This window comes from Aspergillus costaricaensis (genome assembly GCF_003184835.1).
Source record: "Aspergillus costaricaensis CBS 115574 unplaced genomic scaffold BO79scaffold_5, whole genome shotgun sequence".
NCBI classification, from domain to species: domain Eukaryota; kingdom Fungi; phylum Ascomycota; class Eurotiomycetes; order Eurotiales; family Aspergillaceae; genus Aspergillus; species Aspergillus costaricensis.
In genome coordinates this window covers 895,635-921,664 of record NW_020291805.1, presented here as the reverse complement: position 1 = coordinate 921,664, position 26,030 = coordinate 895,635, and the positions used below count along the sequence as shown (strand labels likewise).

Below are 26,030 nucleotides of genomic sequence, written 5' to 3'. Positions count from 1 at the left end.
AGATGCACAGAAGCAGAATACAGTGAGACACTATAAACAACGACAAGAGAATCAACTAAACATACAACTGTCTATCCAAGGTGGATGATGGGCCCCAACAAGGTTTAGCGGCTCGGAAGCTGCTGGCGCCCACTCCGTCTATACTGGAGTGCACTTCTACAACCCGTTGCTCCAAACTTGGCCCTGGGTTTGGTGTATCTGTGGTCTGGTATCAATGAATATTGCTTAGCTATTCCCTGATCTTATTGGGCGACAAAATATGCAATAATTGATGCTAAGCGGTGATAAAGTGCCCCTGGACTACCACTATGGCTGGAAAGTCATACCAGAGACGGGTTCACCGAATCCCGACAAGTTCTGGTAAGAGCTCTATCTTGATATCTTGCGACGTTTTATTTAGATTTTGCAAAACCCCGTCATTGTTGTGATAGGGGTATTCGAATGCCATATCCCAAACCGCTCCGTTGGTATATACCGACAGCTGAGAACAATCGGGAACCTTTAGATTCTTGAAAATACAGCCGACAAAAGCCAGAAAGAAAAAGTTATACTTATGCTTGCCTATGTGAAGGGCAAAAGCGCGGAAGGTCCCTAGCACTATGCCGAGATGAAGTAGTCTCCTAACATCAGACAAGGGCCGTGCATATGATACTCACGCCATGCTGCACGAGCAGCAGCAGCACAGGATCAACAAAGCAGGACTGACAAGGCTACTTACAAAGCTACTTAATCACACTCTAATGTTAACTTTCGGAGGAGCCTCATCTCACCGGGTTTTTGGGATCATCGATGCGCCAGTAGGAAATCTCAGACAGGCCCCACAGCTCCCTGGCAACCGAGATATATCTGCCTTGAACAAGGGTCAAGCTACTTCTTAATACTGTTCCATGTCATTATTTCATGGTTAGCTTGCCAAATTTGCAACAGTTTGACGGGAATAGAGAGCTCGACGTAGGTGATTGTGTGCGTTGATGAGGCTAATATCCCAAGAAACATAAATCTTGCGAGAGACGACCCTGATCGTTTACGAACAATAATGAGAACTTATTATAGCAATAAGAAGATAGTAGTCACCTGGTTAGAATTCTTTCAACAGTCAGCCAAATAGCTGGCAGGCTAAAGTGGCACGGGATCTCCTAAAGAGGCGAGTCGGAGTTGGTCCGCCGCGATGTTCTCCGGATTTCCTCAATCTGGCTGAAATCCCCACCCGCTTGGACAAAATCCCCGGGAAACATCCACACCCCAGACCATCCACTCCATCCACTCCTCCTGATGGCCCAATCCGCTATCCCAACTACTCTGTGCCACCCGCTCCAGCTTATCGTTGGCTTCCCGGGCCCCGCCGATACCGCTGCTTTCTTCAAATCTCTAAGTCCGTACATGGAGTGCGTTCCCCAGACGCCAACCCCGGATGATGCAATGTTAGCAGACGAGTTTCGCTTGATTACCATCTTGTTTCCCTACACGACACCTACAGCACATAGTATCATGCCGTCTCAGTTTCCACCTCGGATATTGGTCCATAATCCTTCGGTCTGCAGCTCGGCAGCATAGGCGCTGGCCGAATGACCGATTTGGACTCGTCCGCGTCCCGGTCTGGGGTCGGGTTCCCACCCATTCTCTCCAGACTTTCTCGTGCGGGTCCTGTATTCCAATGGCGTCCTTGCTTTGGAGTGGAACCGAGTGTCTGATGGCTGCTTGATGCCCTCCCACCCGGAATGTAACCATATTCGACTCATCGGGCTGGCACCGGTCCTGTGCCGTGGGATTACTCCTCAAAATGGATGATCTTCAGGTGCAAATGGCACCACCGAGCTTATAGTCCTTTCTATTTAATCGTCGCATCGCCCCGCTGTCTCTGTAACCCTGCTTCCTGGTTCCACGTCTATCTGTACTGGAGGTGGCTGATCTCTCCCCAAAGTCACGCGGTCTCCGTGCCTGAAGTCACCCAAGTGAAAAGAAAAAGGTATTTTCCAGTATACACCCAAACAGTCACTACAACCGCGGATTCTAGAGTAGTCACCATGAGTGACCTAATACCATCATGGAATATTGTCCACAAATTGGAGAAGCGTAATCTTCTCATCGCTATCAATTGCGTCGCGGCCTTGTCGATCCTGTTCTTCGGGTATGACCAGGGAATGATGTCGGGTGTGAACAACTCCAAAGACTACATCGACCTTATGGGATTCGGATATACCAAGGAAGTGAATGGAGAGCTTACCCCTGTCGTTACAGACAGTCTTTTACAAGGGGGAATTGTGTCTGTCTACTACCTGGGGACTTTGTGTGGTGCACTAATCGGTGGCTGGATCGGTGACAAGATTGGCAGAATCAGGACTATCGCTTCGGGTGCGGTCTGGGCGATTTTGGGGGCGTCATTGCAATGCGCAGCGCAGAACCACAATTGGATGATTTGCTGTAAGAGACCCATAGAGACTATTCGCACTTCGGACTGACGTATGAACCACAGCCCGTTTCATCAATGGTATTGGCACGGGAATCCTGAATGCTATTGTGCCCGTCTGGGCTACAGAGACAGCCGAACATACCTCTCGTGGACAGTTTATTGCGATCGAATTTACTCTCAACATATTCGGTGTCGTAGTGGCTTACTGGCTTGAATTGTAAGTATACCTTGCTACTCCCGAGACCTGTCTAATTCGCATAGTGGCTTGTCCTTTATCGATGGCGGCAAATCCGCGTTCCGCTGGCGCTTCCCCATCGCGTTTCAAATCATCTTCTTGCTTCTCTTGTTTTTCTCGGTCTGGTTCTTTCCCGAATCACCACGTTGGCTGGTCAAAGTTGGTCGCGAGCAAGAAGCACGTTACGTTCTTGGCCGTCTTCGAGGGAGTACCGGCGATGATGCTGTCCGCGCTGAAGCCGAGTTCCGGGATATCCAGAACGTTGCAGAAATGGAACGATCAATGAATCACAGCACTTCGTATCTAGCAATGCTTTTTGGACACAAGACAGGCAAACTGCATCTTGGACGACGTGTGCAGCTGGTCGTCTGGCTGCAGATCATGCAGGAATGGGTTGGTATCGCGGGTGTCACTGTTTGTATGTCAACCACAATATGACAGCTACCGGACTAGTCTGACTTGAATAGATGCGCCCACCATCTTTAGCATCGCCGGCTTTGACTCGATGAAGAGTCAATGGCTTAGTGGTCTGAATAACGTCTTCTATATGGTGAGTACTATGCCTTCCCACATGGGACGTGGCTAACAACTCAGTTCGCAACGCTCGTATGTGTCTTCACGCTCGATCGTATCGGTCGTAGATGGACCTTATACTGGGGAGCCGTCAGTCAAGGAATCGCCATGTTCCTAGCAGGAGGATTCTCCCGCCTAGCCATCAATGCTCGCGACTCGGGCGATGCTGCTCGCGCCAGTTCATTCGGAGCAGCCGCAGCCGCAATGATTTTCATTTTTACTGCTGCTTTCGGAGCCACATGGCTGACAGGTATATACCTAACTTCTTCCTCAAGAGCCACCCGCTAATCACACACTTATAGTACCCTGGGTCTATCCCGCCGAGATCTATCCCCTCGCAGTACGAGCCCGCGGAAATGCCTGGGGCGTAGTCGGGTGGAGTATCGGAAACGGATGGCTGGTAAGTTCATCCTCCAGAAATGCGAAGCAAAGCTAACAAAGCCAACTAGACACTTCTATGCCCGGTGATGTTCGGCGCTATTGGCGAGAAAACGCTATATGTTTTCGCGGCTAGTAACGTGATCGCAATCCCGATGGTGTGGGCATTCTACCCAGAGAGCAATCAACGTACCTTGGAGGACATGGATCTGCTTTTCGCGTCGGAGAGCCCGTGGGTATGGGATGCAGAGAAGACGTTCAAACAGCTGAAGGCAGAGAATCCGGGATATGTGGAGGCGACGGCGCGAAAGGGTAGCGTGGTGTTGGAGCATGTGGATGTATGAGCACACCTTAATGACTGTATGTAAAACTCATTAGATACCTACTATCGAGCAGAATTTCTGCAGCAATCGAACAACTTTCAATACTTGTACTATATACTGTTCCCTTGAACTACTACATACTGTCTATTGACCGAGTTCGCTACGTATTCTGTGAATGTGTAACATATTGACAGCTTTATCCCGGTCACATATCTCCCCGTATGAACTATGCCGTGCTCAATACTCTCAATTCTCTAACAACCTAAACAAACAAACTTCTGAACCTAGCCAAGATACATCACCCTCTCTTGCTCATCATAGTGAAACCCTTCTCCTTCAGGTGGCACTTCAGCAGCGAATGGGGTCTTTCCAAGATCGAGTTTGAAAAAGACACTCGGCCCACCATCTCCATAGTTCGGATAGACCCAAATTGCGTCATAATGCACACTCATGCGACTATTCCGGAATTCAGGAGGGATCCATAACAACTTTCGCCCCCTTTGGAAAATCCACTCTTCCCCAATCCACAAACTGGATGGACAATACATTTCAGTTGTTGGGGAACGATTATTGACCGGAATGAGAACTTGCCCTCGATCGAGATTGAGGTACCGACCGTCGCTTGAGAATGACACATCTTCGATAATTAAGGATTCATCAGACACTAAAGTTTCAATTGTGCAGACCCGTTCTCCAGTGTTGCAATTTATGACGACAATGATGGGCGGTCCAAAAATCATTGAGACCATAGCAATCAGTTCTGACCATGCCGCCATTTGATCCCCAGGAACAGTACATAGTCCTACCGCACATGGTATGGTTTTCGTCAATCCTGTTGCCAGATTGTACGTAATCAGAGCAAGAGTACTGTGGAACAATTCTTGGGAGACGATATCATGATCTCGCTGCAGTGTTTGCATAACAATGTAATCACCATTTGCAGAATAGATCAACGAGCCAGTCTCATGTAAATCATCCGAAGGACGGATACATTCATTCACATGCTGACAATGAGGCATGCTTGTTTTCCATACCTTGAGCATACAATAGCTTGACGTAAATTCTTCATTCTGAACCCAAATGGCAACAGCATCAGACTTCGGTGAGAATTTTATGGCTGGCTTGTTTGGGAGTTCTGTAAGCCAATTGGTTCTCTTCTTGTTTCTTAAGTCCCATATTTCGACTCCGTGTGAGAAGATCAAACCGATAAATTGGCAGTCTGGTGAGAACTGAAGATCATGGATTGTCGCTGGTAGAGGAATAGATAATTCTTCAAACAGTCCTGCGTCCAATATCCATACATGCTCCTCACCACGAACAGCCAATTTCTCCCCATTAGAGGATGATACGATCACGTCTTGTATACGCACAAAACAAAACCCGGGAGAATGCCTTTCCAAGTCCGTACTTTGCCTTTCCAGATCCCTACTCAACAAATGAACTGTCCGTTCGATAGTTCTCGCCCTCCTCAGTATCAGTGCGATCAGTTTACCCTGCATCAAATATTGGAGAGATTCGAAGTCTTCAGTATAAAACCGACAACTCCCCGTGTCTTTGTTCCGCAACATCGTGGTAGCATTTTGAGTATTCGAGATGACCTCGATTCCAAAGGGGTAAGTCATTTTGGCTTCAGGCTTGGCGAGCTCAGTGTGGGGGCGATCAACTGCAATGTCCCATAGTCGAAGTGCACCATCGCCGGTGCATAATAGTGATCCATCGTGGGAAAGAGCAATTGTGCCGCACACGCCATGGTTGCATCGAAAACTTAAGATCTGGGTGTGAGTAACTGAATCCCAGACACGAACAGTAGAGTCTAGAGAGGAAGTTGCAAAGAAGCGGCCGTCGGCAGATAAAGCCGTTGCCCATATGTCACAATCACCGGTCTGAGTTTCGCCACAAGCAATCAGTTTGGAACTCAGTCGTCCTGTTTTGGTATCCCATATTTCCACTAGATGCTGATTTGATACCAGAACTCGGCGACCATTCCTCGAAACGCAGAAGTTGGTTTTCGTCTCTGCAGGCGCCTCACCCTCTTCAATACACTCAAGTTCTGTGCCCGCTTCATTAAGCAAGTAGATCTCCCAAGTATGTCCCAAATGACCTGAATAGAGTACCACAGCCTCATCATTGAACAAGAATCCAACCACTAATGTCTCCAAGGCATTGATTGTGCCCGGTTTGTCCGGTTTGTCCGAGAAAGGCGTTGAAGGTGCATGAATCTGTTGACGAAGGCGATAATTCCAGACTTCAACAGAGAAATCCACCCTGGAAAATATCAGAGAGTCGCTAACTGGGGAGAAAGCAATACGATGGATATCGTATTTACCCACTTCACCCAGAAAGTACTCTTCGTCAGTCTCAAACTTCCACAGTCTGACTCTTCCGTCCTCAGTCCCATGCGCTATTAGACTTCCATCTTGGGAGAATTCAACACCAGAATCTAGCCCTATTTTTGTTTGATACTTCACCTTCCCTGTTTGAGCGTTCCACAGCTTGAGATAATAATTGCCATCCTGATTGTAAGACGAAGCACCTGTCCTTCCATCTGGGGAGAATACAATATTTCCAGGGTATCTATTTTCGGGTTCAATGACAAAGAGCTCCCGTGACCAGTCATCGTCCATGACGGGTTGTTGTGTCACCCATGAGGGTATGAGGTGTGAATAAATTTCTTTGATGAGACTTTTCATTGGACAGAATACGAGAGCGGAAGAATAGACCTGCAAAGGTGCTTGCTCAATAATGTGCCGATTGTGAAGTAGGAATCTCCTCGCATCTCTGACAAGCGGGAAGTAATGAGAGTCCTGTTATGGGTTGTCAGTAAGAGGATATGGTTAGGAACAAGGTGGATTGACATACTCTAGCAAGGTCCTGGAGAGCACTGAGTTGAAAAACACCAACTTCAAGCTCACCCATGAGGCTCAAGGCTTCGAACCAGAAGAGCAGCTTTTGTCGAAGAAAGCATTCAATAATGCCCCCATTATCATTCAGCAGCTCGCTTTGCTCATCATTGTCAAGCTGCATCAGATGATCGATCCAATAGCGACACGCGTAGCACAATGCAGTTGGTAGGAAAGTCTCCAGACTTTCCGAGGAAACATCTGATGGTGATGAGTCAGGAAGTACGAAGTCACAAAGATTTTGCTTAAGGCTCTTCATTGTTTCCATACATCTTTCAAACAAAATCAAGTGCAGCTGTTGAGGATTGATGTAAAGCTCTGGGGTGCTTTTGCAGCGCTCACGACTCAACAAAAGGTCACGCAAAGAAAGATGAACTGGACGAATTGGATCATTTGCTGCCCGAACATCCAAAAGCGATCTGAGAGGCTCAACGCATCTTTGGATACGCTTATCCTTCGAGGATGAAGAGAACAAAAGTGCTTCTAAAGTGGAAGCTGAGGCTGGCTTGAATATGACCATGATAGTCCCAACAATCAGTCGGAAGTCTTCGATCATGATTTCCCGCTCTTTCTTGGATCTCGCATTCAGAGACATCTCTATGACCCTGATATAGATGTTGTCCAACTTCGCCTGGGGGGTTTCAGCTTCGCTATCGTCTTTGAGGATTTGATCCAGTCGGGAGGAATAGTAGTATGGATCTTCCAGAAACCGGCAACACGTTGAAGCATACACAAAAAGTCCGTCTGACTTCTCCTTCAGCTTTTCGATATTCACTTGACCTGGCCAGCCCTCTGGCATCGTGGATTTGTATTCTTCCCTGATTCTTTTCAAGTCTGTTTCAAGAAAGCGAGTGATGTCATCACTCTCAGGTGAGATCTTATGAAGTGGCTGCGAAAGGTACAGTTCGGGCGGCAGGCTCTCAATAGCAAATCGAATGTGGGCTTCTGGGCGGCTGGTGATTAAGAATCGAACAGATGGCAGATCTCTTATGGAGGCCAACAGTTTCAACACAGTGGCAACTTTGTCTTGGTCCCTACACTCATCAAGGCTATCAACAATCATAATGAAGCGCCAGTGAGCCTGTGAAGAACTGGTAAGCTTATGCAATGGCTCGGAAATGAGGTTAGCCCATTGTACTCGAAGTCCTTTTTCTTCGATGCGCGCATCCTGATCAATGGCATCAACAATGTACTGCCTTATGTCCGGCAAGGACTCCGCCAAGCACTGTGTCAGGGTTGGGAAAAGGTACTGGCTGTTGTTGCGTTCCGGCTCAAATTGATTGAAAAAGAAACTTCCCCCCAGTCTGATAGTAGCATCAACAGGGCTGCCATCTGGCCACTCTCTGTCCTGAAGCGCCCATGCAATAGTCCGAGCAATTGTTGACTTGCCCGTTCCAGCCATCCCATGAAGCCAAAGCACTGGATTTCCATCGCCCTTGCACCAATTCTGAAGCATGTCCAACGTCTCCACTTGAGTGTCTTTTAGGCATCTTGGCTCTTCAGCGTTTTTGTATGAATCGAATGGGGCCATGGCAGAGTACTTGAAAGCCCTCAATATTCGATCTCTCTGCTCTGACATCAGACGTGTCTGGTTTCTCAACTCCTTCTTGATATCCTCGACCATTTTCGAAAACTTATCGACTTTGCTCCCAATCTCAAAGATCATGCCGTTTGTGACAGATTCCAGGTCGCGGTCGAGGCTATCCCTAGTTGTCTGTAGCTTGTTCAGACTCGTACTCCAATTTTCGTCTCCGAGGCTGTCCTTCAGATTTTCGAAATATCTAGAGGCTCTATGATGTCGAAAATGCTTTATGAGGCGGAGCTGATAGACATATATCTGGGAATACATATCGACGAATTTGTCTTGGATGAGCAAAAGAAGATTCACCTTGTCAACCGAGGTCCTAGAAGTTTCAAGATCTCTTAGGACTCGGACTGCCTCTTGTGCATGTTAATCATCACTCGAATGCTTACGCTGAGGTCATGGCGGCTCGGTAGTATTTGTCTTCCTCCACATAGCGGTAGCGAACTAGCAGAGCAGAAATGTCATCCAATCCACTCATGGCATCCGAGTCCTGCTTCAAGATGTTTGCGAGCACCTACAGGGTTTCAGAAACAGCAAGACAGTTCGAGATCAATCAACTTACTGGGAGAGCAACCATAACTCCGGCCCAGGCCAACGCAGCATGGGGATCAGCTGAAATGGCGGAAGAGACCACATCTTTAACAGAGAGCACAACTCCGACAACCTTTCTCGCCAATTCTCCAACAATGATGTCCTTTCCATTGAATGCCAAGCGAAATTGCTCCGACTGCCACACTTCAAGTTGTTCCTGAGCAAGGGCTTGCGCCTCTTGAATTTGGTTCAAGGCCTTATCTCCTGTATGGCCACCCCATTCAAGTAAAGCCCGAGTGTACGCATTGATTAAATCCGGATGGCTTTCTCGAGTAGCGTTGTAAGCTTCTTCCCATGGTTGTCGGGTCTCAAGCTTCTTCAATGCTTCATCAATAGGAGTCTTAACGGGAGGATAGGCATCAAAGGATTTATCATCGCGATGGACTTCTGTTGAAGGGCGCTCAGCTTCTGTCGCAAGGCTGCGGTCAGCGTCGTCCGTCTTATCTTTGCTGCCGGCATCCACTATTCCTGCGCCCCGTCTATGTGAATGTGCTTTATTTATGACTTTCTTATAGAGTTTCCTCATCCTGATGCAATTATTAAAGGCAGACTTAGATGAATATTTAATAGTCTAGTTCTGACTCTCCGTATAAGAGAAGTCTTATCAGCCGGAAACATTAACCATTTTAACGAGGATGACGAGTACATGTGTGCATATGCGTAAATACCCAATAGCCCCAAAATTGGGCATAATTTACAGGGGTTATTTGTTAGAGCGATAATACTAGTGGCCAAGGTCATGTGTTGGAATCCCACTAGCACCAACCACGTCTTTTACTACATTTCTTGTAGGCGCTTAGATGGCAACGAATCAAGCATACTTCTCTCTGTCTACCTATTTTTCGATGTACTAGGTCTGGCAGGGTTCTGAAAGACTTTGGGGCTCCATTGGTGGAGAAGATGAGTACCTTAGTTATTAGGACCTTCCATATTGCTTTTCCCTGATTCTTGATACAGTAAGTGACAGCTGATGTATCAATATAAATAACCTACGGAGTACACAATCCGTAGTAGTGTAATAACTCAGCCACTGAACATAATCAGGGTTAGTAGTAAACATGTGAGATTATTAATACATCGAAAGGTGATTGCAGATAAATCTCGGGAAATTGTAATCAGAGTAGCTATTATGACAAAGTAACTTTTGGACGAAAGTCTAACTATGTGTTCGCATTAAGTAAAAATATTATAACATAATATATAACATGATATATAACATAATATATATTTCAAGATTTTTATATTCGCACAAGAAGGCTGGGGTTATAGCTCAGTGGTAGAGCGCTCGCTTTGCATCCTCGCAAGTATGCGAGAGGTCAAGGGTTCGATCCCCTTTGACTCCAATCTTTTTGAAAATTTCTTTTTCTTTTTTTTTACCCTTCCACCTGAATAAAATGGCTTGCTAGCAAAGAAAGTCTGGGATTTTGTATATATATATATATAAATTTTTTCATTTTTTTTTTTTTCATTTTTTCCTTGTTACTTAGAGGTCGAGCTTTTACAGGCAATATGTAGAGTACTTGCAGACATGGGATCCCACTGAAGTCGAACCGAGTATGTCCAAGCCTCATTTATACGCTCAACCAAACTTGTAGATTTGCTGAATTTACCTCTGCATGTTTCAAGCTCGGCAGAAGAAACAATATATCGAGCCATTAAACGAACGATTGCAGTTTTGTTTTTCTGAGCTATTCTATTGTAGATATGGGATCAAGCATCACTGTCTAATAGTGTGTCTTTGGGAGTCTCACATTCCCTTTCGAATAATCCTTGACACATCTCCATGTCATCTTTGGTAATCACGTTTCTGTCATTATATAGATAGCTGTCCTTGCAACTAAGGTAAAACACAAGATTTGTCACCGATATAGGCTTCAATACGATTCTCATTGCTCTTTTCATTCTCTCCTTCATTTTCGTCTTCATATTCTTCTGTACCTACCGAGCTATCTGGTGGCGAAATCAGAACATACCCAAGGACACTGTTGAAGAGCTTCTTCGGCCACTGATTATTCTGTACCCAGTAGTGTATGGAAGAGCCTTTGACGGTCTGTATAAATCCTCGAGCCCACTAGAGTAGTGTCAGCCCTATTACGCTTCTTCATTATATGAAAAGTAACAAATGACATACCTCCTGGTCAGTGGTTACAGGATCCAGAACAGCAGAATTCCGCTGTCGACATGGCTTTTTAGGTTGTCTTTCTAAATGCTGTGGTGCCGGAGCTTTTCGCTTTTCATAGATGTTGGCTGGTGGTTTGTTTTGTGACTATCATACCCACAACGTCAGTGTCTGATAGTAGTACAGCAAGTTGCTCGCATCATACATACTTCTGTACAATTGTTTGATGGCGAAGAAGATTCTTGCTTCTCTATGTTGGTTGATTCCTTCTGTACTTTTTCGCGAATGCGATCGCTTCTTCGACAGCTTTCTTGATGGGGCTGTTTCCCGCGAGGCATTTTGACTGTAGAGAGGAAAATAACTGAATCAAAGTAGAGTGTATCAAGATAAGCTTCTCTGCAGGATTATTTAAGTAAAGACGATAAGTATCATCTGATGGCGACATGGTCGAGAACCAAATGTGGAAGTATATAGTATTGTCCAGAAATCGGTGAAAGACACATAAATACAACAGAGGTACAAAGCTTTTGATACTTTTGCAGGTTGTTTGTCTTCGACTTGGGATGTTCCGGACCATTGCTTGCAACGACGATTTCGGTCCTTTTAAAGATCAAAGGTATATGGTTTATGGAATTAACAGTAAGGAGATGGAGTGCGGGATCATCACATCTTGATGAAGGTGGCGTAGCCTGATAAATATGGTTTAATGAAAAGACAGATATAGACTCAAGCATATTCAAGGTAGGCAATGAAAACAGCCGATAAGAAATTGATTGAATCTATCATCTCGAGATCATTACGGGCAAAGCCCGGCATTGCTTAGGTGTCGCCTTATGCTCAGAAAGTTGCTTGGAGAAGTGTACTTGCACGGAACTGAAGAACGGCACACCCCGGAGATGAGCAGAGAACACCCCGAAAATTCACGAATAACATAGTATTGTCAAGCTATACTCTCTGTCACTCATCATTATTTAAGGCCGTGCTTCACCCCTACAATTGGTTTTATCAGCCCACTCCCCAATCATCCTAAGCCTCACCCTTTATACTCACTTCTTTGTTCAGCTGCTCCATCTTACCAGGATCTCTCCACAATGCCTTCCTCATCCGAGCTCGCCCTCATCAGGAAGTACCCCCCTACACCCTATAAGGGCCTGCAAGCCCTAATCAAGGCCATTGCAGATCTATACGAAAAACTGGAAACAGGAGATGTCAGTCAATACTTATCTTTCAAAGATGTTTCTCCGAAAGACTTCCGATTTATCGAAAGTCATCGAAAGAAACTTGGCAGCGCAGTCCGTTTCACCTACTACCCTGAAATCAGCACCCTCGTACTCAAGGTGGTTACCAACACCACTTTAGCTGTGCATGATAATCTCTACTACAATATATCGAGCAAGCTCGCTAACATGGACATCGATATCGATCAGTTCGTGTCCCTCGGAGCCTCAGAATTTGAAGGACCATGGGGCTCGATCAAAGAAGGGGACGGTGCCTTCAAAAACCCTGCTATTCGATCTGAGAAGCGGCACTGGCCTTCCTTCGTGATTGAATCTGCAGTGTCTGACGATTCCATGCCACGTCTGCGGCAGGATGATGCGTGGTGGATTGCAAACTCCGTTGGGGAGGTTAAGGTTGTCTTGATCATCAATGTGTTGATGAAAACCAAGTGTATTGTGCTTGAAAAATACGGCCCCGAAGATCAAAAGTCTCATAACACTAGGTCTCAGTCCAAAGGAGGCCCTAATGATCACCGGCCTGTCCTAAAATCTAGGACTACAGTGAACTATGGAGCTGGATCACCCCATGTGGAGGGTGATTCAGTCAAGCTAAAGTTCAAGGATCTGATGGGAAGACCAAAAGGGTCATCTGAAGAGGATGTTGAGATCGGTCATGCTGAGCTGTTGGAGCTTGCCAAATCGGTTTTTGGGAATTGAAGGGCTGCAATATGCCTAAGATTAGTCAATGGAGGGCATTAGCCAGACGTTTGGGAGTTCAGGATAGCTGATACTATATAGTATTCAAATAAATCGTGTGACACAGCCCCTATTCAGTTCATTTCCAGGTTCTTTGGGACATTCAGTGTAGCCAGGCATCGCCTGATTCTCTGCCACCTCTGCCTATGTGGTCTCTGACTACCACCTCCTACCACCATCAACCGCTACCTTGGGATCCGAATAGGTAATTAGGCCCGCCCCTGCACTTTATCTTCAGATCCTCTTATGGAAGGGGCATGCTACAAGATTGTATTTAGGGGTCCGGGATTCATTTCCAGCAACCACATTCTGTAGAGAAACTGGGCTAGCCGAAGATAGATGTGCTTTGTGATTGACCAACTGGGGTGATGCATGGCTTATTAAAGCATATGGGTCAAGATACATATTTACTCTGCGGCTGGATTGCAAGTGATAATAGCTAATAACTAAGGGCAGTCTGTGTCAAATAGAGAGGTCGCTTTCTGTAAATGCATACGGAGTCCAAAATGTAGATAAGAAACCAGCTTCTCCGGATTGAGGACATTACTACTTAACAGAGTACCTGTTTTCTTGCTCTTTGATTGACTGAAATAGTATTGTATATCTCTATTGTGCTGAATATCATGCCATTCTTTTGCAATCTGATCCGGGCAGCGATTATTATTCTCAAAAACCATACCGTAACATATTAAAAATATAATGAGAAATGTTGACCAATTTGATAACACAAAGAAACTGAGTAACTTAGAAAATCCGGAATGATGACGATAAGAAGAAGAAGGAACATATATACGATAATGGTCAAGGTGTTGTGGGTGGCCATGAGAAAGAGCAGCCTTTCAACTACTATCCTTCCTTCAACCTCTTTGTGCCTCTGGAGGCCCTTCGCTCAATGACTGACTGAAGTTGATTGCCACGCTTCCTTTTGGTATCTGTAACCAGTTCCTTGTCCTCTGGAAATGAACTTTTGCCCCCCGAGGATTCTTCGTCCGTTGGGCTCTCGGGTTGAATCAGAGACTGGCGAGGTGCAACGTCCGAAGGTATATCCGGTAAACGGTCAATTGCAGAACAAAGTAATGCAAAAAATGTTGGGACCCAGTCATGATAGATGGCCATTGAAAATTTGTAAGACCTCCATCTATGCTTGTCTAATATGCTCCATTTTCCAATACGGACACGATAATATGAAGTCGGCTCTGCAGTTTCGACCACGGGGAAATGAGCGAATACTTGCACCTGCTCCTGATCATGGCAAAAAGAAAAGCCAAGAATTCTCCGGTGTAATTCATTCTCACACCCTAATAATTTGAAGAGCTCAACAACACCTCTGAGACATCGAGTCAGAGTGTGAGCATTTTGCCGTTCTGCAATCATGAGATTTCCTGTAGTGGACTTTACTGACTTCACTTCGCAAGCTAAAAATGGGAAAAGCATATCTTCTATGCCCTTGCAAACAGAAGTCTCGTTAGGCCCACCGAGTAATGGCTTAAGCTTGCGAATCTGCTTGCAGGTAAATGCATGACTTGCAAATCCCACAGCATAGTCTGGCCGCGGTGTTGGTAGAGATGACATTGGTTCCTTTGCCCCTGCACTTCGTCGCGTGCTCGTATCTTCATCAAGGGAAGTCGACCAACTCCAAGGCTGATTTATACTCTCAATCAATATCGGATTAGAGCGCAGTCGACCCCTATGGATCTCGAGTACTGGTGAGGGAACAATCAATTGACTGATCATTCGAGTGACCCCAGTCTCATTTGCGTCTGATAGGCAGTTCAGGACATATTCACAAGCATCGTCGCCGAATGCCGTGCCACTGGGAGTTGCACATTCCTCTCTCCTAAGAAGATCTTGACATATTGTTTTATCATTCTCTGCAACTCCAACAGATTCTCTCATGTAGCTGCCTTTAGACCTAAGGTATGTTTCACAGGCATTTGTAGCATAGGGGTTAGACCTGGCCGCTGTTGTTGGTTCGAGGGTTTGTGTCACTTGCGGAATGGTTGGAGGCCTGGAAGCAAGGTGAGTATTCAATAATTGGGTGTTAGGGGTAGATTGAGGCATTTCTTTCGGCCAAATCCCGTTGTTGATCCAGTAATATACAGCAGCATCCCCTTCAAATTGTGGACTTCCTAGAGGCAACTAATATGATATTAGTTTTGATCCGGTCTCCGTTGTGCAAGAGTTACGCAGACCCACCTCCTGGTCAATATTACTATCCGGAACTGCTGGGTTCTGCTCTTGACGCTGTTTCTTGGACTGCGGTTCTGGGCTCAAGGATGATGGTTCTGGTGATTGTGCCTTCCGCTTAATCTGTGTCTTGGTCGAGGGACGTATCTATAACAAACATAGAGTCAGTATCTTAAGGCATTTCAAGTGTGCAAGTGCTCACACGATACCCTTTTATGCTGGTCTTTTTCCTGCTTAGGTTGCTTCCTTGTACTGGCCACACCCTGTGCTTTCTTTCGACGGCCACGTTTGGCTACGTTGGCGGTCTTTTGTGGTGCCGTCCTCTTCGATGCTCGTCTTGCTGTATTAGCTTGAGGATTTTGTGTCCGTCTTAAAGAGTTTCGTTTCCCCGTGATGTCTTGTTTCTTCCGTTCGCTCGTCTGGACAAGAGCACTTTGCTGACGGCCTTTCTTTTTGGAAATTGAAGCTGGCGTCGTCTCTGTGTTGGCTTCGCTTTTCAGTGTCTTTTCAATGATGCGTATGCTCCTCCGACGTCCTTGCTGATCTTGTTCCATTGTAAGCACCTGAAGTGTGATAGATTAATATTTGGATAGGGGGATCAGGAGAATGTCTCGGGATAAGCGTATGAGAAAAATGTCTTGGTTGCTGTCTAGCCACGAATTAGATGTATCTACTAATACGAAAGGGGCTTCAACAGAGTTTTAAGCCCCCAGGTACCAGGCAGGATGTGTTCGCACTCTACTAATTTAATAAAGGCTGCATTTGACAAAAGGCCTTTGCTTACCCGCCCGTTCGGTTCTTTCATCCTTTATTACCAGCACCGTACGACGTTTTTGAAGCCTGCTAAAATAAATTATGTATGGTTTCATATCAGTACAGTTTTTACCAAGTAGCCAATAATGTAATAAGAGAATTTGAGAAAAAAAAGAAAAGAAAATGTGATATGGAAAAACCTTAGTGGTGCAAAAACCGCGCGGGGCGCAAAGCAAATAAACAAACAGATATGGCAGATAATAGCAGCCGTCAGACAAATACGATCTTTAGTATTTATTACCAGCAGATCCAATATGAAGCGGATTGAATTATATAATTTACTTAATATATCTGTCTATAAAAAGCTGTATATATAATGATAATTTCAATCTTCTCATGTAGTTTCTATTTAGTGTTCTTATGTATACTTGATTTAGTATTAAATAATATGGGCTTCCTATTCTTATTACTATGCTTGACAATAAAGGTACCTATCTCCCTTCTTATTGCCTTGCCCCCTTACTAATTATTTGATAGGCTGGAATGTACCTAGATGCTTAATAGTTCTTGTCTATGTAGATGGCTTAGGATCTAGAGTTAACAAACATAATGAATATTTCCTTCAACCCTAGTCTTGACTACTCTAGAATTACTAGAGCTGCTAGTGATATCCATATCCATACAGCTAGAGTTAGTAAGGTATTAGAGCTGGAGGGTATACTATGCAAAGCTATTAAGGTTGTTCAGAGTGGGGCCTCGGCTGTCATTGTTGCATTTGTTAGATAGAAAATAGACAACTGTTTAACCAAAGTATCTACAACATCTCCCCTTTATCTATTCCTGCTCATCCTTCGGCAGCGCCCGACTACAAAACTCCCTCCACCCCTCAAACGGCAGAAACGGCGGCTCAGGCGCCTCCTCTGGATCCTTCCATTCATTCAGCGGTGGATACGGCGATTTATCAAAAACCAGCTGATAAGCATACGACTGGCGCCACGGACGCACCGGTCCCGCTGTCCGCTCAAAGGCTGTTTTGAACGAGCCTTTTTCCAACCGGACGGAGTATCTTTTAGGGAGGAAGGCGGCGTCGATGAGATTCTCTTCGTTTAAGATGTAGTTATCTGTTGGGCCGCGTGTTGTGATGGCGCGTTTTGTGAGTCTTATTTCTAGATCGAAGTGCGCTAGAACTTGTGCCTCTGTTTGAGAGGTAGTGTCGCTGTCGCTGACAGAAATCTGGTCGAGTGGTTCAGGACCAAGTGACTTCCATTCAGTCTCAGCAGCGATCCACGCGTTGAATATATGACGGAGAATTATCTGTGCTTATTAGCAATAGTTGTGGGTGTCTAGAATATCAGATAAACTCACTTCGCCGGTGCCATTCTCGTAGAATATCATTTGGATCTCTTCTTCAGAGTCTAGATTCCATGTTCCACAGAGGATGGACAGCGCAGTGTCGGTTTTGCACATAGTAGATGGAGGTTGAGGGAAATGGCTTTCTTTCAAAATTTCAAATTATTGTTGTTATTATGGAAAATAAATCGATTCAGATTATTAGAATTCCAGTTGTTTATTCAGGGAGAAGAAAAGAGAGAGGGAGGGAGATAGATAAAAATGAGATAATATAAGACATGGGAGGGGTTGGTTGCTAATGATTTACAGGGTTCTTAGTCTTCCCACTATAGGTGGGGTCTGACCTGAACCAGTAGACACAGCCCAGCTCAACTCCTGAAATGACATTATTCTATCCTTTACTCTTCCATCATTTCCACAACATGAAAACCTGTTTCTGAAATGCAGATCAGTAGCTCGCCCTGTGGCTGTAACTGGGGCCGTTTATCAGGGTCCAGCTTTTTCAGTATGAATTAGCCCCCAAGCCGCTAGTTTCAGGGTCTCCGGAACGCTTCAGCCTAGAACATAAGCCTTTAGGGCTGTCGAGATGGGGGCTCTGACAGGTTGGCCCCCAACCCGCCCAAGTGATCGACCCTGACATGTGAATACTAACTTGTAGCAGGCTCAACCACGCAAATAAGTACAATTCATCAATACCAACATGATGTATGAATTTAACTGATGTTTCTAGAATTATTAAGAACAATATATTTTGGACATATAGCATTATCTTTTGTCAAATGGCAGGTCTTTCTGACCTGCCATCTTACTATTCGTCAAGGCTTCTAACAAACCCGAAAATGTCCTCAGCCATTGAATGTAGTAAGATGGCAGGATGCAGATATCTCACGTAGGATTCAAATATTCAGGGTCCAAATATTATTTCCCCAGTCGTCGTCAAGGCTGACTTTGATTACTAGTATACTTAGTCAATACTGTAGCTGAGCTATATACCTGAAGGATTGAAGGATTGGCCCCCTTAGCCCTGTGGGATGGGTGCAAGCATGCTCTTCCCGTATAGTATCAACCAGCTAGGAACATTTGGATCCAAAATTGATACTATAGAGCTTGACACAAATATAAAATAGCGAAGATTTCTCCCAGATACCTCTATCATCACTCACACATAACCACTCGCAATCAACTTACAAGTCCAAGAGATCTATTCTATCCCCAAATCTCCAAAATGCACTTCTCAGGCTTTACAAGCTTCCTTGTTGCGACATTGGCTGCCTGCAGCGTAGCCTCTCCTGTTGACCTGGGCAAACGTGCAGAAATCACCGTTGGCTTCCGCCGTGCTGATAAGGTAGATCTTTTCTTGATATCTCACCAGTCATTATGTTCAGAGCTGAAAATTCCCCTTTGCATCAGACTCAAGCCGAAAAATACAACAAAGAGGGCCTCTACTTTGACCACGGTCATGTAATGTGGGGTGCCCAGATTGGTAAAGGAGTGTACACCTCTCCTTCCCGTGATGAGTATGAGGCGCTGGCTGCTCCTGATGCCTGGTATGTAATACACAATAACACATATCCTATGATTATCATGCTAATATGTTTTACTAGGTACTGCGTCATCAAAGCAGACCAAGCAGCCTTCGACAAAATCCCCAAAGTTTGGATCCCCGAAAAGAACCAACACAACCAGAGAATGTGGAACCAGAAAGACGAGAAGCGAATCGACGAATACATCGAAAGCCTTCACGAGAAACCATCGAGCTCTCTCCGTTTCTCGATCATGCCTCATGGTAGAGATCGCAGCCGTCAGCAAATGCTGATTGTCCCGGAACTTGCTGATAAGAAGCATTTCACCATCCACTGCTATGAGAAGAAGGAGGATGTTAAGGAGGGGCCCGTTCATTATGATAGCTGGCATCCTAAGGGTGAGAAGGGGAACTAGGCTGGTACTTATTGTGGCGGGGTGTTTTGTATGCTTAATCTAGTGTTCCGAGTGTCTTCTGTGGTTGTCTGTTGTTAAATGGTCCCCAATCAAGCCCCATCATTTCCCTCAAATTGTCATGGTGTGCTTTTTGTACTTTCATACTAGGAAAAAAAAATATATCTTTGGGTGGTTGCCCATAATATGTGATATTATCAGTAAATGTCCTTTAAATTCTTGCAATACTGTAGAAAGAACGTCAACGTGTTATTCAGTAAGCCAAAACGATGGACAGCAGGAGAGATAGGGACTGCTGCATTTCGCCTCGGGCTGAGGTTCGACGGCAATCTAACGGATCTTAATATTACCTCTAATCTAGTAGTAAGGAGCTATGCTCGATGATCTTCAAGATGTAGGATGATGTTGTATTTAACACAAAGTATCGAACGGGAGACAAACGGATGATGTAGATTCTATTCCTGACTAGGAAGGTGCGGCTCGTCTGCAGCCTTTCTATACTGTATGCTTCATGGAGGATTAGCTAGAACAACAGTCCCCAATATTCGGCAAGCTCCTAGCACAATCTAAATACACTAATAACGCAGCGGCCACAACCCCGAGTTATTCAACCGACGAACATCCCACATCATCAACCCAATCATCCTATTCCCCGGGATATGCCAACTATGAGGCAACTCGAGCCCCGACTTCTTGAAATTAAGCTTATTCTGCACCGCATATGCCTTAAGCCTCTCAACGAAAGGATCAATAACACCTCGTAAACAGCTAGGCTGGGGCGGAGGACTGCGAGTCGGGAACCCAAACTCAAGCCGAGATGCATCAGGCAACTCAGTAACAAGCGGATACCACTTCTTCCAATTCGTCCACTCTCTCCACCCATTCAAATTTAGATTATGATTTCCATTGACCAGGTTCAAAAGGCACTGGGACACAGTCTGAATCTCAACGCGGGCAACCCCTGGAAGTAAATCCCAGGTAGCAACCTCGGGCTGATACTGGCCGCGGACGCACACAATATGGCCATCCACGGGGAGGATGTCTCCTTTATGCAGCACAGAATATAGTTGCAAATGCCACAAGGCGCGATAAACGCGATATTCCTCTTCCCATGAGGGCTGGCTCAGATCCAGTTCCTTCATTGCATGGAACCTCCCGTTCCAATAAAAGTGGGCTTGGAGCAGACCCCCAAGAAATGTCAAGCATGCACAGGCTAATCGTTGAATATTGGCGGCTATGTGTATCATTTCCCATAACACGGCTCGGGATATAGAAGTGGGAGGCTTATGGCGGGCGAGAAATTCTGTTAGGCTGCGTCGTTCGGGCTCTCCTTCGTTTAGACCACTTCTTCGGAGAGAGGAATGTGCTTCACTGAATGACTCCTGGAGTTCTTCTGGTGTTAATTGTTTTAGTTCGGTGACTCTCCAGAAGTGACGGTATAGATGGCCCTTTGTTATAGGGTTACCCTTTAGAATGATGTCGACTATGTGCGTTGCTGCGGGCTCTGCCCTTTCGTTGGGATCCTTGCCTGGTTCGAAGATCTCCCGGATACGTGGGGACGCTTCGATGAGGTTCTCCAGCGTCACCCAGTCGGGGATTTGTCGGATGATGTTGCATAACACGATGTAGGGAACCCTTTTGATACTAAAGGGGTCCATCGTGATGGGTTGATCTTGCGTGGGTATTTCCAGGAGCAGGGAGGGAGCCCTTGATCGAGGTAGTTGAGGATTATTCGCCTGTGTTTCGCTCTCATTCCCTTTGGATACCCTGGGATTACAACGCACTTATATAACTCCATTTGGACTTATTGGTCTACAGAAAGGTCCCTCCTGTCCTTAATATTGAGGCAGATAAGCTCAAGCGGATGTGATTGTAGGATGTAAGGTTCTGCAAGTACCAGATAGGAACTAGGTAGCCTGATGGCAGTTCCCAATTAACCCTGTATGTGTGCGTCTTACTAGACGTGGATATCTTCCGGCCCTTATTTGTGTTTCCCCTATAGTAGAAGCAGGAGAGGCTGGCAACTTTCATTAAGCGAACTAGCTGAGTAAATAGATGATGCAAAGTTTCACCCTGCATGACCTACCCTAGTTTGGAACGTAGCTTTCCTGATCAGAAGAAATATACGGTAAGAGTATATGTAGACAGTGCTCTATCAACGCAGTGTCTGTTATTAATAAGCCAATATTAAACTCAGACCAGTTCAGCCACATACTAATTCTGGGATTAAGTACAGATGACCAAAAAAGATAAATCCAGCTTTCTTCAAAGAAGAAAAAAGCAAGCAATAAATAGAGAGAGAATAGGGAATCCCCATCTTCTAAGGTGAAAGTGGTGGTGGAAAAAAAGATGGAGTCAAAGGGGATCGAACCCTTGACCTCTCGCAGTTTCGCTATAGGTATGCAAAGCGAGCGCTCTACCACTGAGCTATAACCCCAGTTCGCTGATATTTTTGATTACATAATGTTAGATATACCACCATCGTTTCATGCAGGAAGAAAGTATCTATATCAGGTTGAACTACCTATAATCGCGTAGTCATTCAAAAATGTAGTGACAAACCTTTATTGTAAGTTATATAGTATATTTTTCTATATATATGTGTAGCTCGAACAGAGACCATCCTGGTTTCTCTAGCTATACAGTAAGTCGTGAAGTGATCAACTAAGCAGTATATCACGCAGACATATCTTGTGTAAGCACGATTTGGTACGTACAAGTTCCCTTTTCTGCCACATAATTGTAGGATAGCATTCTTGTTCCTGAACCTTATTCAGGTAAATTTAATATAACTCTAGTGGCTATTTCCGGTTGAGTTGTCTGAGCGCAGTAATAATTAGCTACTGCTTACCCCCGGGTACGACCAATGTCCCCCCTTTAGCTTAGCATCATCCGTCGCAATGCACGTGTTTGATATACCTGTCTGATATTTTATCCAAAGTCCAAAATACGAAAAACTACTATAGGTTTAGCCTATATATGACAGGTTATCCCTTGTTTTTAGTTGAGAAGCTGAAGGCACTTCCCGCTATAAAGCATTACCACCAACTTATCAAATTGGCTGCTGATAACCCATGACCGGGACTCTACGACAACAGGAACGTATGTGAAAAGGACTACTTTCATAACCAACACTTCATTAAAACATAAGCATGACTGAACATACAATCCAAAACCCCTTTGGTAATAATACTCATAGGAACATCCCGTCATAGTGGGTTTTAAACCCACTTTCCAAAAATGAACTTCTCACAATCCCAGGTCTCGAAGGACCATCTTCACTTTCTCAACTCCTCTGAGCGCTTTTGCTAAGCGCAAGACCACTTCTCATCTTCCCCAGCCCAGAGAAAATATGTCTCGGACGAGTTACTCTCAATGCCATCCTGTTGCCCATAGCTCTCATTCAAACTCACACCACCCTCTCCCTCGTCAACCTCAGCCTCAAGAAGAGATTGGACAGCACCCATGAGTAACGCAAAATTGGTCTCCTGGAATGGACGTTTATCACGCCACGGATATGGGTTGTCCGCTATGTGAGATGCCAGTGGTCTGAAGACGGGCTCGTCGAGGAAGGCGAGGGCGTCGGTTGGCGCTGAGTCTGGAGTTTGCACTGATGCAGGGGTGCTAATCATGTAGATGGGATGCGCTAGTAGAGTCCTGAAATATAACATGACTGTAGCGGATAGCAGGAGGAGAGTGAATGATAGGTTGCGGAAATCCATGGTGGTGGATGGGATGAGCTTTGAGACCAACATTGTTGATAAGTTGTGGTAGATGTGGTAGATGTGGTAGATGAAGAGGGGTGGGTAGGAGGATGGATGGGAGAATGAAGATGAAGGATGTGAAACGTCTGAGTTGAAAGGTAGAGGTGTCTTTATAGCTGCTCTTGACTTGTTAAGTTGTATTTCACTAACCCTTCTCAGAAGCGAAGTCGATGTGTCTGTTTTCTAGATGGGCTTTGAAGGCGGCATGTACCGTAGTATTCCCGGCAATGCCAAATTCGATGTATACATAGCGCAGATATGTGAACTTTGTTGCTTTCGATATATAGTACAAAACATACGTTTGCATGTGAGTTGCTGCTGCAAAGATCCAGAATACCGGAGAGATTTGCGCAGGGTCCTGAATTGTAAGGATGAAATAAAACTTTCCAACGCCAGACGGGAATATACAGTTTATTAAACTTCACCAGCCAAGGGTATCATGATCAGCTGCTCGAGACAATACTTTTGTTCAGCAAAATTAGGAAGTTTCCTGTTCATTCAGGTACTTTCGACAGGCATCCTTCAGCCTATTGATCCGCCGCTGCGTGTGCACAAATACCTCCCGATACATGTCGAGACTCTCTTGCACAACCTGCTGTCGTGTCCGCCTGCCGGCGCAAATTTCCCGCATGCGCAGCTCCATCTCCTTCCGAAGGAAGGGTTTGCTCAGAGAAGGGCTATCTGGTATACCGGCGAAGACATTATCATATCCTTCTACCAGAGCAATACCCAACCGGGTGGGTATCAGTTCTTTAACTGCGTTTCGACCGCTCCCACGCGAATGAACGGCAACGTATTGTCGTTCCTTAATTTTTGCAATGTGCTCCGCCATGGTAGCATCGGTACCGATTCCATTGGCGTCCATCAGGCCAATCAGTTCCGGTTCAGTGAGGTAATTCGGAGGTGTGGTCTTGCCGTCGAAGATCTTGGCTTCAGTGGGTTCGAACATTTCACCCATCTGGAAGTTTGGCAGTTGCTGACTACTCTCCCACTTGTCGTAGACGTAGACATCTAGATAATTCCGTTCGAGAACTAAGAGGCCCTTGGCGTGGAAGAACTCGTCACCGTATTGGATCTCGACCTCCGTCGACTGACCCTTGGCATCCTCGGAGCAGCACGCAAGGAAGCGTCGGACGACGAACTCGTAGACTTTCTTCTCGTCAGCCGTAAGAGCCGTGGGTGCGACCCAGCAAATGGGGTGTATAGGTGGGTGGGCTTGATCGTTGTGTCGACCTGATCGTGGAGTCTTGAATGCGCCGTCCAGCAGACTTCAAATGTTAGCAGCGCAGAAAGGCATGTCTGAGGGATGCTTACTGTCTAGCATATTGACCCCAGTTTCCGTCCGGTAGCTGCTTCTCAACGAGCTTTTTCAAGTCAATACCCTTGTCAAACTGGTCTGTTTCGGTACGTGGGTAACTGATGAAACCCTTCGTGTATAGGGCTTCCGCGACCTACACTGTGTGAGCCATTGCTCGAACATATGACACACCACACGGCTTACCTTCATGATTGTCTGACTGTCCATACGGAGATATCTACTTCCCATCATCTGAAGGTCCACTGTTGTCAAAGGTAGAGGTCTCCATTTGCTGGTAGGCTTTTGGGTGACCTTGGTGACTTTGGCTTTCTTTGCCATGAGACACCGCTCGAGCATCACCGTCACCGCAGCTCTGTCAAAAAGATGAACACGTTTCCAGAGGAAATTGACCTTGATCTCGTCCCGGGTATGCATAACTTTGATTCCCCAAAAGGTCTCAGGTTTGAAGTTCTTGACGCGGAGATAACGATCAACTACAAATCCGAGTGTCGGGAATTGACAGGATCCTGGTCGGTTATTAGTAGTGCTCGTACAGGGAAGGATAGAACCATACCATAGCTTATAATAGTATCTTGAAGCGCTGCAGAAAGAGGTTTCAACTGAAGCGTTTGCAGACGAGTGAACGCCGCACCGATCCGGAGATCCAGTTCGATTCTGGCCGCGACAGCGTTTGCTTGGAGGTCATCAAGTTCGATCAGTGACCGAGCAGCATGTAGCACATGGCTGTTACCCAGAGATCAGCATTGTATTTCATCTGAAAGAGGGTGATTCTCACGCCTTTTCTGTATTGCTGAACCTTGCCCGTTTGATGACAATGCGAGCGTTTCCTTCCTTTGCTTGCTTGCGGATTTCCGTTCCTATATGCTCACCTTCTCGATCACAGTCTGTCCAGATAAAAAGAGCCTTGCATCTCCGGGCTTGTTCCTGGATGTTTTTTGCAATGGCTACTTTATCCTGCCGCCAGGTATTAGCACGGATTTTATACCAGACCTTCGTGGTAGTGCGCAAAAATACATACGTCAGCCACAGACTCGTGTACTGGAGCTTCGAAGAGGGCTGATGGAGGACATGACAGCCAAGTTCTATATTGGCGTTCAAAATCCAGACCAGTTAAGTGTCCAATGACGCTGGTCATGGTCACAGAGCAAGTGCCCCAAGGGCCACCAAAATTGAAATCGAATACATAGTTTTTCACATATTGGCTCCCTCGGATGGCTATCTACAGTACAGCTACTTCAGCAACCGTAACCCTCAGAAGGTATTGGCAAGTCCCGGCATCGAGCCACTTACTGTTTGAAAGGAGCCGCCGGACAAGTGCTGGGCCACGGCTTTAGCAATGGCCGGCTTTTCTGCCACGCATAGCACCCTTTGCGTTGTCATGGCAATTGCCTGAGTTGATCAGGAAGGCTAAGGTGTGCCCATGACCGATGCTCCTTTTCAGAGCGCAACCGAAACAAAGAGTGTTGACCTTTATGGCGAAGTGGACAAACTCACATACTAATAATCTACTTTGTCGCTGTAGACGCGAAAAAGACGCGAGTCACGGGTATGGTAGGGTGCCTTTATGCCTGAAAATCTGCTGACTGCCTGAGGCTTAAATAGTGGCCTGAGCTCCCCATCATGGCCGGATTGGGAC

General features: G+C 45.7%; 10 protein-coding genes and 2 non-coding genes across 12 annotated transcripts; 4 read left to right on the top strand and 8 right to left on the bottom strand.

The window, feature by feature from the left end:
• The first annotated feature begins 1,902 nt into the window (after positions 1-1,902).
• BO79DRAFT_189256 (putative MFS monosaccharide transporter) lies at positions 1,903-3,952 on the top strand. The gene is made up of 7 exons (XM_025680644.1): positions 1,903-2,421; positions 2,474-2,627; positions 2,672-3,063; positions 3,113-3,195; positions 3,240-3,468; positions 3,521-3,618; positions 3,668-3,952. Exons 1-7 carry the CDS (start codon positions 2,025-2,027, stop codon positions 3,938-3,940), a joined length of 1,626 nt encoding a protein of 541 aa, XP_025543234.1. The 5' UTR covers positions 1,903-2,024; the 3' UTR covers positions 3,941-3,952.
• A 2,784-nt stretch (positions 3,953-6,736) lies between these two features.
• On the bottom strand, positions 6,737-9,521 carry BO79DRAFT_277188 (WD domain-containing protein; the record flags this gene model as incomplete). Its single annotated transcript, XM_025687800.1, has 4 exons — positions 6,737-7,020; positions 7,090-8,723; positions 8,794-8,918; positions 8,967-9,521. 4 exons carry the CDS (start codon positions 9,519-9,521, stop codon positions 6,737-6,739), a joined length of 2,598 nt encoding a protein of 865 aa, XP_025543233.1.
• A 733-nt stretch (positions 9,522-10,254) lies between these two features.
• BO79DRAFT_t52 lies at positions 10,255-10,338 on the top strand. Its single transcript has one exon. It is a non-coding gene; the product is annotated as a tRNA-Ala (tRNA).
• Positions 10,339-10,368: 30 nt separating this feature from the next.
• Positions 10,369-11,452, bottom strand: BO79DRAFT_214571 (uncharacterized protein; the record flags this gene model as incomplete). The annotated part of the gene is made up of 7 exons (XM_025683236.1): positions 10,369-10,411; positions 10,479-10,683; positions 10,747-10,802; positions 10,969-11,066; positions 11,127-11,168; positions 11,271-11,285; positions 11,324-11,452. The coding sequence occupies 7 exons, from the start codon at positions 11,450-11,452 to the stop codon at positions 10,369-10,371; spliced, it is 588 nt and encodes a 195-aa protein (XP_025543232.1).
• Positions 11,453-12,205: 753 nt separating this feature from the next.
• Positions 12,206-13,048, top strand: BO79DRAFT_139158 (uncharacterized protein; the record flags this gene model as incomplete). The annotated part of the gene is made up of 1 exon (XM_025678183.1): positions 12,206-13,048. The coding sequence occupies one exon, from the start codon at positions 12,206-12,208 to the stop codon at positions 13,046-13,048; it is 843 nt and encodes a 280-aa protein (XP_025543231.1).
• Positions 13,049-13,933: 885 nt separating this feature from the next.
• On the bottom strand, positions 13,934-15,828 carry BO79DRAFT_139318 (uncharacterized protein; the record flags this gene model as incomplete). The annotated part of the gene is made up of 3 exons (XM_025678189.1): positions 13,934-15,226; positions 15,284-15,421; positions 15,484-15,828. The coding sequence occupies 3 exons, from the start codon at positions 15,826-15,828 to the stop codon at positions 13,934-13,936; spliced, it is 1,776 nt and encodes a 591-aa protein (XP_025543230.1).
• A 961-nt stretch (positions 15,829-16,789) lies between these two features.
• BO79DRAFT_235665 (uncharacterized protein) lies at positions 16,790-17,576 on the bottom strand. Its single transcript, XM_025684499.1, has 2 exons — positions 17,393-17,576; positions 16,790-17,341 (listed from the first exon to the last, which is right to left on the bottom strand). The coding sequence occupies exons 1-2, from the start codon at positions 17,492-17,494 to the stop codon at positions 16,862-16,864; spliced, it is 582 nt and encodes a 193-aa protein (XP_025543229.1). The 5' UTR covers positions 17,495-17,576; the 3' UTR covers positions 16,790-16,861.
• A 1,026-nt stretch (positions 17,577-18,602) lies between these two features.
• BO79DRAFT_251677 (uncharacterized protein) lies at positions 18,603-19,315 on the top strand (the record flags this gene model as incomplete). The annotated part of the gene is made up of 3 exons (XM_025685873.1): positions 18,603-18,722; positions 18,788-18,924; positions 18,982-19,315. The coding sequence occupies 3 exons, from the start codon at positions 18,603-18,605 to the stop codon at positions 19,313-19,315; spliced, it is 591 nt and encodes a 196-aa protein (XP_025543228.1).
• A 572-nt stretch (positions 19,316-19,887) lies between these two features.
• Positions 19,888-20,970, bottom strand: BO79DRAFT_251676 (uncharacterized protein; the record flags this gene model as incomplete). Its single annotated transcript, XM_025685872.1, has 1 exon — positions 19,888-20,970. The coding sequence occupies one exon, from the start codon at positions 20,968-20,970 to the stop codon at positions 19,888-19,890; it is 1,083 nt and encodes a 360-aa protein (XP_025543227.1).
• A 692-nt stretch (positions 20,971-21,662) lies between these two features.
• On the bottom strand, positions 21,663-21,749 carry BO79DRAFT_t43. The gene has a single exon. It is a non-coding gene; the product is annotated as a tRNA-Ala (tRNA).
• Positions 21,750-22,523: 774 nt separating this feature from the next.
• BO79DRAFT_277183 (uncharacterized protein) lies at positions 22,524-23,034 on the bottom strand (the record flags this gene model as incomplete). The annotated part of the gene is made up of 1 exon (XM_025687799.1): positions 22,524-23,034. The coding sequence occupies one exon, from the start codon at positions 23,032-23,034 to the stop codon at positions 22,621-22,623; it is 414 nt and encodes a 137-aa protein (XP_025543226.1). The 3' UTR covers positions 22,524-22,620.
• A 520-nt stretch (positions 23,035-23,554) lies between these two features.
• On the bottom strand, positions 23,555-25,871 carry BO79DRAFT_189252 (DNA topoisomerase 3; the record flags this gene model as incomplete). Its single annotated transcript, XM_025680643.1, has 7 exons — positions 25,685-25,871; positions 25,413-25,613; positions 25,170-25,348; positions 24,948-25,117; positions 24,578-24,900; positions 24,391-24,527; positions 23,555-24,344 (listed from the first exon to the last, which is right to left on the bottom strand). Exons 1-7 carry the CDS (start codon positions 25,772-25,774, stop codon positions 23,555-23,557), a joined length of 1,890 nt encoding a protein of 629 aa, XP_025543225.1. The 5' UTR covers positions 25,775-25,871.
• Between the last annotated feature and the right edge of the window lie 159 nt (positions 25,872-26,030).